Source organism: Colletotrichum tamarilloi (genome assembly GCF_030869305.1).
Source record: "Colletotrichum tamarilloi strain Tom-12 chromosome Unknown Scaffold_138.1, whole genome shotgun sequence".
Classification (NCBI taxonomy): Eukaryota; Fungi; Ascomycota; class Sordariomycetes; order Glomerellales; family Glomerellaceae; genus Colletotrichum; species Colletotrichum tamarilloi.
This window is the reverse complement of record NW_026849521.1, coordinates 70,722-80,326: the sequence shown is the minus strand read 5'-3', so window position 1 is coordinate 80,326 and position 9,605 is coordinate 70,722. Positions and strand designations below refer to the sequence as shown.

Here is a 9,605-nt window from a genome sequence, read left to right as displayed (position 1 = left end):
TCCTCGAGAGCCTGACGAAGCTGATCTTCGGTATATTGAGGCATTATATATAGAAGAAGACATGTGCAAAAGATGAGCCCATTTGGACGCGAATTGAAAATGTTGTGATAAAAGGAGGTTGGGGGTGGGCATTGGGTTGTGGTGGATTTTCGCGTTTTTGTGGGTGCCAGAAACAGGGGGGTGCCAGGAAGTGGGTATGTTGACTTATCCATCATCTCGTCGCCTCATCCTGCGTGGCCAAGGGGCGTATATCTTTCTCAGAATCTCCGTTTTCTGCACTCTGACATTACCCTCTCGCTGCCAGGAAGCCTTCGTCTGCATTCTCACCCCGATAGGCGACATGGCATAGCTATCTTCGTTGATGTTGCTTCGGTCTCTAGCCACGGATGCGGCTGGAGTAGCAGTTGTCCGCTTGCCGCTTGTGGTAGCGTTAGTCATTTGGTTGCCTATTAGTCAAGCTGTTAATTGTACTAAAAATAGAGATTTAAACTTCGTTCACTTCTGCCTACGGTGCTTTGCAAGCAATTTCGTATGTCTATTGCGCTGATATCGCCCTAGTGTGCGGCTAGAAAGGCCTTTAACCGTCGCCAAAGGAAGTCGTTTCCGCAACTGTTAGATTGCGTCAGTACGTTACTCTCAATCTTTGCGCCCCTTCGAAGTTTTGCCCCGAGATTTGGATGGAGAGCAATGTCGGTTTGATATAATTCGTTGTTGTCTATGATCAAACCGTGTATCTGTGAGATGACATCTATTTGTAGTTGAAAAGATAGTTTGTTAAAAGACGATGACCCATGGCCAGAAGTATCACATTGCCTTTTTGCTTACCATCGAATTGCTAAGGTGCTCTGGAGGTCGCAATGGAGGGAAGACCCAGATGTCCATCGAAGAAAATTTAGATAAGCATCAAACTACCTAGTAGGACCGTGAAATGTCAATATCACACACCGTCTAGTCGGTGTTACATCCAATTTACTCCAGCCGACAACACGAAGACACTAAGGTAGCAAGTCGGAGCATGAGCACCTAAATTCGGGATGTAAACATACCCTGCCCGAAGAGATGAGTTTATTCAACAGCCAAACGAGGATTGCAGATGTATTTGCTCACTTTGAGGCCTTCAGAGCCTTTCAATCCTTGCCACTGTCGGGCGTCGCAGGCGGTGATTCTTTGTACCTCTCTGCATCGTCAGGAATTCTCACGACCGCGCTGCTCGTCCAGATATGCTTTCCCCTGTCCATCTTGAGTCCCAAGATCAGTCCCCCTTTGATGCTGACTGTTGTTTTGGGTACTCCATTCTCATCGTAAGTGCGATGAAAGACCCCGCTCCCGCATAGCCGGCAGAAAAAGCAGTCCATGTGCCCGCCGCTCTTTGTGGGACGAGTCCAGACCTGGAGCTTCGACTCAAGATCATCCGAGAGCGGGAAGAGGCCATCAGCGGGGAAGATTGCCGAGGTACCAAATGCTGAAGCAGATTGCTTGCGGCATTGCGAGCAGTGGCAGCAGTAGATATCGAGGGGCTCAGGTGCTGGAGTCTTGAATGTAACTGTGCCGCATTGACATTCCACGTCCATTTTGAGCAGAAGACGCTTGATGATGACTGACTGGATGATGTTGGAATTGTTGTGTTGCCGGTTTCCTGATAATATGGTCTCGGCTGTGAGTAAGATGGATTTTAACCCATGGAAATGAAAGCTAGTCAGAACCCCAACATCAACTTTGAAGGATGTTGTGATGGTTGTTCAGGTTTGACACGCGAAGGGCGCCAGTGATCAGCTGGTTTCGCTTCACTTGAGTCATCATCGTTGATTGGCTGGCTTCTTGTAGGCGCGTGAGCGCTCACTACCTTCAGCTCAACTTCTTGATTACTGAGATTGCCTAAGGTGTATGAATGTTCGCGAGGATGCGCCTCACTCACCCATTGGGTTCGTGAAGTGAGATTGAGTTTTTGTGAAATCAATGAGACGCGACTGATGTGAGTTAGTTGTGAAAATGAGATGAGTCAGCGCCCAGACATGATCTCAAGCCCCTGAGCGCTCCCTTTCCCCGGCCATGTGTAGTCTGAACTAGTGCCAACTTCAGCGCGTCAGTGATCGCTGGCGTTCAAGCTTTCTTATTTAGCCGGGACGAAAAGTCGTATGGTAACATCACCAACTTCATCTGGTTAAGAATGATAGCTTCCCCAGGTTCCGGGAGATCTTACCCTTGGCGACCCCCGGTGCCGCTATGCCGATTCAGCCGCTGTTAAGAAGCACGTGGACGACTTTCCCTGGCACCCAAAGAGCTGAAAAGTCTGGTTCTGTTCAATTTGCGGAGAAACCATCGTCGTCGGAATAGCAGCCGCCCTGATATACCCTAGTCAACTCGGCCGGGGTGCCCCATCAGATCCCCGCCGAAAAATTCTCCCTTTTGACCGTGGCCCTCCGTTCCAGATTAAGCACCCCGCGACCAGAAAAAGAGCCTAAATGAGACTGCTCAATCAATGCTGTCACCCGCTTCCCTCCCGCACACTCATCTAGATTGCTATTGACCCAATGTAGTCGAATCGAGCCCCCTAGAGGCCCCTCACTGCCGGCCTCGCGCCGTGGTACTCTTGAATCTTGCCCCTGGGAGAAGCAAGGTTCGTCTTGAGCCACGAAGCGAACTCCCGAAGAGGTCGCACCCGGCCGTTCACCCCATGTCCAATAACCCCACAAAGGAGGTGTTCCCGTCTTTTGCGTTCTTTAGTCGTGACGAGATTGAAGTGCTTCGTGTGGGCTCATCATCGCCTGTTGAGCGCACCTATTGAATAAGCATATATAGACGGCTGCCCAGCCAGGTCATTCCTATTTTTGAAAGCTTGATGTCCACAACCATCGTTAGTCCCCTCGCTACTCTAAATTCTTCGACAGAAACATCGATTCGCCCATCATGCTTCTCGATACCATCGTCACCGGTCTCCTGATGGCCGCCAGCGCGGCCGCCATCCCTATCGAGAACCCCATGGAGCTCATCAAGCGCGCCCCGAGCGCTGGCGTCGTGATCCAAAAGTGCGCCAAGCCCGGCGTCTTCGCCCTCGCCTACGACGATGGCCCGTACCAGTACACTTCCCAGCTGGTCGACATCCTGAACAACGGCGGCGCCAAGGCCACTTTCTTCATGACGGGAACCCTCTACGGGTGCATCTACAACCAGCGCACCGCCGTCAAGAAGGCCTTCGACTCTGGCCACCAGATTGCCTCGCACACCTGGACCCACCCGTCCACCTTTGGTAGCTTGACCACGGCGCAGCTCACGACCGAGATGCAGAAGCTCGAACAGGCGATGGTTAACATCATCGGCAAGAAGCCTGCCTACATGCGCCCGCCGTACCTCGCTACCGGCGGATCCGTGCTCTCGACGATGAAGACGCTGGGATACAAGGTCATCACTGATGATGTAGACTCTGGCGATTGGAACGGGCAGACGCCGGCGCAGAGCGAGGCCAAGTTCACTGCTGCTGGCGCGAGCGGCAACGGACATATCCCTCTCATGCACGAGACCTACGCAACCACGGTGCAGACTTTGACCCCGTGGTTGATCAACTGGGCGAAGCAGAACAACCTCAAGCTGGTTACTGTTGGTAAGTGAAGTATGTGGTCATATTCATAAAGCCGGTTAATTAACTTATGTATCAGCTGAATGTCTCGATGATGCCAGCGGCGCGTACCAGTCTGGCTCTTTCACTGGCAACGGCGCGACAACTTGCTAGAGGGAAAGGTTATGGTGGAACGTTGACATCCTTAATTAGGGTGGCAATGGTTATCAGGAGATTTCGTGAACATATTATTCCGTACATATCTTTGATGCCTAGCGCATATTGAAAATAGGAAAAGCATCGGTTTCTTGCTACAGATATCCGGCCACCCACACTCGGCAAAGACAGGGTACTCTGGACACCAAAGTGATACGCCTGTATGTGCTTCAATGTCGCCCGGGCATGCCCCACAATGACGAGTTTCCAAGCCTACCTCACATCAAAGGGCACTCCGTGCAAGACTCTTCCAAGTTTCAGACCATCTTTACTGAGTGGAGGCCAGGTCTTGCTTTCGTGAGACTTCCAGTGGGTAAACGCCCCTCAGTGGGCAAGCGATGCCCTCAAAGTCATGGCGTAGGAGTAGAAAAATTCATCTGCAATTCGTAAACTTAGTCATCTAGTGAATGATACAATCTCTCATCGGTCATGATACTCTGAGCCCTATTTCCTATGTCACGCCTACAATTTCTATTGCTATTGGCGTTTTGCCGCGATGCTTTACGTGTATTCTCAGCAGTGTATACGAAGAGAACCGGATAGGAATAGTAATAATACCGATAAGAGTAGAAATAGAGTTGGTTGGAAGATAGTTCTAAGAGGTAACACTAGTATAAGGTAAATAAAGAATTGGGTTCATCACGCAGCGGGGTATTCTCTCATGCTCTAATATGCTTCGCTATGGACGGTAATTTACAGCAATCCGTGACCATCACGCAACCTCCCCCTCGCAAGCGCTCTGCTCATACACCTCCATAGATACCATGGTTGATCGCAGTTTCGCCCTCCAGACGTCTCTGCATAGTTCAATGTGTACCAATTCCGATAGATCAGGATAATACTCGTCGGTTGCCACTCCTGGGTGGCCGGCACTGCGGAGATCCTTTAGAAGGGCATTCCGGCACCAATAGACCATCAGAGATGTGTTGGCCTTTGCGAGACGGCAGAGCTCTGCCATATCCCACTGGGTGGTCAGGTGCCCCTTGGCATGGTCGATTGTCATGTTCTCGGCCATGTCGTATCTGATAGACGACTGGAAGGTCGATCCCTTGACATCCACAAAAGGGAATGTGAGGTCGTTGCCCGCCTAATTGATATTGATCTTTACAAAGACCGCAGCTCCCCGTTGTCGCCAGGCAGGAACCGTGGGCACCGCGTGGCTCTTCTTCGCGCGAGCGTTACTCCCCGCTGGCACGTTGGCGTCCTCTGTGAGGGTGCCGACGTACATGGTCGTTAGGGCCGCTTGCCGCTTGGCCGCAGGCACCGGGGCATGACCACCATGCTGGTATCCCAGCTTGTGAAGACGAGGTACCAGAGCTTCTTGATGCGGTTATCGAGGGCCTATCGGCCAGCCACCTCTCGGAATCTGGTAACATCCAAGTACACCTCCATCTATGGCTCAGGCATCGCTTTCTGGGCAGTACTCAGATCGTCGTACTTCGAGAAAGTAGGCAGGGAACAAGATCTAGATTTACTAGATGTAATGATCAACTATGCTTACCGAATTATCTTGTCGAGCGAGGTATACGCTTCTCTTCTATAATACGGGTAATGTAGCTACGGAATCTAGAACGGCGGGGGGGGGGGGGGTAGGAGGAGGCGGTATCGTTGGTCCGGAATTGGGTAAACGAACGGGTATTTACGGCGGTTAGCATTTCTTTTAGTACGATTAAAGTATATACTGTAATTAAGAAATATAGAGTTTATGGACGGGGGTTATTTGCGAAATATCGAAGTTATATACGATAAGACTTATCTAAATCCTTCTCTATAGGGATGTTCAAATATAGTTAAAGTATTGCGAATCTCGGCTGATAGATGGAGGAAGAAAGAAGAAAAAGAGAAAAGAAAGAAAAAGGAAATTACGTCGCGTCAAGAGGACTTTTCCTTAGCCTCGAGGTCGTTGATAGAATATATAGAGTAAAATATGAGCTCATTAATGGATGTTTTACTCTGCGTATTCTATTTTAGAGACTGAATGTAGAAGGCGCATGGGTCTTAAACCCATGTACCTCCTACCCCTTCTGCATAATTATACCATGCCACGTCTGGCCTGCTTGCCTTTGTTTTCCTACCTCATGTCACATTGTCATTGTAAAAGGCCCACTTTCCTACTTCTGTCGATTAGGCATTCATAATAGGGTGGAGGCTCATAGATGCTGACTGCTGTAAGGTACAAAAGATGAAATGCTGATATATGCCCTCTATTCGATGCGTACGCTCTGCGCTGTATACATCTACATATCCAAGCTGGTCATTTGTTTCTTAGGCCCTTTATCATCCTTAACGAAGAATGAAGAAGTTGAATCCCGATTCCTGGTGTAAATTTAGACTACTAGGTTGCTTTGTTCATTGAGAACACAAGGTCTCCCTCTCACACCAGTTCCAGAACTTGGTTCCTAGAGACTTCTCCCCGCTTGATGGCGGCTTCATTCCCTCAGCGATGTCTCCCGGGATGCATCCATATCTTCCCCACGGAATAATGTACGAACCAGACTTCTCCACCGAAACGTCTGGGGAACAAGCCGCGAATAGCTCACTATATGCGCCGTGTCTGGGTCCTTTGAACACGACACCCTGAGACTCGATTAGCTTTATGGCGGGAACCACCATGTCAAGGACTTTTGGACATACCATGATTACGCTCATTGCTGCTGGAGAGTGCCTCTGCAACTCTGTTTTGACTAGTCCGGGGTTCACACTCTGTCCTTCACGTCAGCATCCGTTGTATGTGACGAAGCGGGGAAACCAGGCTTACCACAGAGACGATGCCATCGTCCTTCACTCGCTTCGCAAACTCATCGGCAAGAAAGACGCAGCCGACTTTCCCTTGCATGTAATCGCTCATAGAATCCCCAGAGAGCTTCGGCGAGCCCTTGGTGTCATCCCAGATCAGACCACCCTTAGGAGCCCCAAGCGAAATCATACTCGCGACCCAGACCACTCTTACGCTCCCATTTGGAATTCCTTCTAGTCGAGCCGTAGCCCGTAATCTCTCCTCCAGACATCGCGTGAGAAGATACGGGCCGAGGGCGTTGGTGCCAATCTGGAGCTCATGACCTTGAGCGCTTGTGCTACCCTGAGGCGGCATCATGACGCCGGCGTTGTGTATCAGGACATCTAACCTCGACTCTTTTGCCAGGAAGGATTCGACGGCTGGTTTGACTGTTGTCAGATCTGCGAGATCGAGAACGAGCGGCTCGAGCTTGCCATTGCTCAATGGATGAAGGGCTTTGATGGTCTTGATTGCTTCGGCTATCTTCTCACTTGAGCGGGTCGCGATGTATATCGTCGCGTTGGCTGCATAAAGAATCTTGCAGAGTTCCAGTCCAATGCCAGATGCTCCGCCAGTGATGATGAATACCTGTGTCTTGTTAATTTCGTTACTGAATGTGAGTGTAGTTGGTAAAGCAACACGCACTCTGCCTGCTTGGTTTGGCAGATTCTGTTCTGTGAAAGTGGGTTTAGGTGGGAAAAGCTGGTTCATGTTGCGATTTAACATCATGAATTGCGGATGTGGTGATAGGGCCTGGATCAGACGTGGTGACTCAAACAATGCGGGAGGTAGAAATAAAACCCCGAAGTACTCAAAATTCCCAGTTCTCTAATGTTAGAATATATCAAACCTACCTCACGAACTCCGGAAGATAGAATCTATATGATCATCAGGTTCCCCCAATCTCTGCACAGCACGGCACACGTGTCGTGGTTTTTCTGATTAGTGCTTTTTCGTAAGCTATGTTGGTGTCTACGAAAACACAGCCCCCGCCTTCAGGAACATCATGACCGCGCAATAATCAGCGGTGCCTGAAGCCACAGAAAATATTCTGGGCGGGCTATCGGGCCAACGTCTTGGCTTGGTCCGACAGGGAGCAGGATCCAGCGAAGTTTCGAAATCGGGTGCAGGCCAAAGCCGACCCGGTTCGGGATTATGACAAAAGAAATGGCCCTGTAAATCCGAGACCACCGGCCCGGCGCCCCACATGGGAGGTCCCCGAAGGATGCGGAAGGATTCGATATTGATAATGCTGCTCACGACACCAGCGTGCAGAATGTTCCGCGAAATTTCTCAGCTAGTGGTTTGTCAAAGTGATTACGATAAATCAACCGCGGGATTTCTTCCTAATTAAGGAGGCTATCTTGAAAAAGGAGGCCTCAGCGAGTGTCATTTATAGGCCTAATCACGGTCGAGGCGGCGAGGCCAAGAGTGGGTAGATGATGCCACCACAATGAACTAAGCTTCGATATCAACAGCGTCTTTATTTTGTTGAAAGATATTGTCATTACGGATTGGATCCATACGAAAAGCGACATGAGGATCGGTTCTGTCTCAAGAGAAGGCTTCGGACCCTACCGAGCCTCCGCCACAACTGTAATTTACAACCCGAATGTCAACTTATTGAAAGAGAACCGGAGTTCTCTTGGTGTGACAACAGCAAAAGGCGAATGATCTTTCATTTGCAACAGCAATGCCTAAAAGGATCAACGGTCTTCATCCTTGCTGCGCACAGGCGGCACCGGTGATCAAGAGGGTAGGAATCTGTGGCAACGTCAGTCAGTGGTTTAGATTAGGTAGATAGGAGGCCAAGATTGTAAACTTACGGAGATCAGGTGTTCATAGTGTCCCAGACAGTGGCGATAGAAGCCAAGCATCGATGGTTTTTGCCCAAACATCGCTGACAAGCTTTACGCGAGTCAACTTCTCAAGGTTGGGTGGCGTCTCGTCGATCGTCAATGTTGTTTGTTACGTGTTCCCACGGTTTCTCAACCCATCTTTGAGGGAGAGGAGCAGCGCGTTCCTTGTCCAGTAGATCATGAGTTGAGTACTGGCCCGACCCAACCGGCGGAGTTCGTCACGGTCCCAGCTAGCAATGCAATCTTCCTTAGCAGTGAATATCGGATAGCCAAGCGTCTGCTCATATTTGGTGCCGAAGGAGAAGTCTGAACCTCTTGCGTCGCAAGCCCTGAATCTCAGAGACTCGAGCTCCTAATCAACTTCGACCTTCAGAAAGACGTCATCTCCACGATAGTGCGGCCGACAAGGGGGTGGATCAGACGCGGCAATACTGGTATCGTCCACATGAAGCTTCTTGGAAGGCTTGGCATCTTCTGTCAAGACTCCAATCTTGACTATGCTATCCTTGGTCTTCCTAGCAACAGCACGAGCGGGTTGAGGAAATCGTGTATTGGTGTCCCAGTTTGTGAACGCCAACTCCCAAATCTTGACTCTTGCAGCCTCTTTCTCTTCCGCCGTATTAAGCCTCCACAAACGAGAACACTCGTGGTGTCTTTCCATCCAGATATCGGGGATACTTTTCTCCGTCGCTGTCAGATCATCATAGCATTGCAATGACGACCCGACCTTGGATCGTTCATCGGACAGGGAGATGATCGGATATAGTGGATGAATGGCGTTCTCGGAAGTTGTACGAGGGGTGGAGGATGAGGGAGTATCTGGCGACATGGTGGGATTGTCGTGTGGGGTTCTGCGGAAAGCGTCGTGACTCAAAGATAAGAGGATCAGGTGCTTAAAATTATTCAGAGGGCGTCGAATTGTCGTGTGGAGTATCGACTGGCTGGTGGCAAGCTACTACTGCTGAAATATTTCGAACGATGCAAAAGCCGAAAATTACACCGACGGCGAGTTGGGTGTAGTGGGAGTTGAGAGTTTTGATGGAATGGAAAGAAAAGGACTTGAGGATCAGGCGTGGATAAAGCGAGGAAAGATGAGAAGAGAGGTGAGAGGAAACTAGGGAAGGTGAGAGAAGGTGAGAGAAGGTGAGGGAAGGGGGGAGGAAAGGTAAGAGAACACAGAAGGTGAAAGGCAGCGGAAGGT

At 50.0% G+C, this 9,605-nt stretch overlaps 4 protein-coding genes across 4 annotated transcripts; 1 reads left to right on the top strand and 3 right to left on the bottom strand.

Moving 5' to 3' along the window:
* Positions 1 to 1,127: 1,127 nt before the first annotated feature.
* CTAM01_14891 (glutathione-dependent formaldehyde-activating enzyme) lies at positions 1,128 to 1,571 on the bottom strand (the record flags this gene model as incomplete). The annotated part of the gene is made up of 1 exon (XM_060530890.1): positions 1,128 to 1,571. The coding sequence occupies one exon, from the start codon at positions 1,569 to 1,571 to the stop codon at positions 1,128 to 1,130; it is 444 nt and encodes a 147-aa protein (XP_060374554.1).
* Positions 1,572 to 2,539: 968 nt separating this feature from the next.
* Positions 2,540 to 3,727, top strand: CTAM01_14890 (polysaccharide deacetylase; the record flags this gene model as incomplete). The annotated part of the gene is made up of 3 exons (XM_060530889.1): positions 2,540 to 2,749; positions 2,860 to 3,598; positions 3,654 to 3,727. Coding segments are annotated over 3 exons (1,023 nt in total), but the record flags the coding sequence as incomplete, so codon positions are not given.
* A 754-nt stretch (positions 3,728 to 4,481) lies between these two features.
* Positions 4,482 to 7,256, bottom strand: CTAM01_14889 (uncharacterized protein; the record flags this gene model as incomplete). The annotated part of the gene is made up of 6 exons (XM_060530888.1): positions 4,482 to 4,856; positions 4,914 to 5,086; positions 6,148 to 6,346; positions 6,404 to 6,472; positions 6,528 to 7,133; positions 7,191 to 7,256. The coding sequence occupies 6 exons, from the start codon at positions 7,254 to 7,256 to the stop codon at positions 4,482 to 4,484; spliced, it is 1,488 nt and encodes a 495-aa protein (XP_060374552.1).
* A 1,500-nt stretch (positions 7,257 to 8,756) lies between these two features.
* Positions 8,757 to 9,233, bottom strand: CTAM01_14888 (uncharacterized protein; the record flags this gene model as incomplete). The annotated part of the gene is made up of 1 exon (XM_060530887.1): positions 8,757 to 9,233. The coding sequence occupies one exon, from the start codon at positions 9,231 to 9,233 to the stop codon at positions 8,757 to 8,759; it is 477 nt and encodes a 158-aa protein (XP_060374551.1).
* Positions 9,234 to 9,605: the final 372 nt, after the last annotated feature.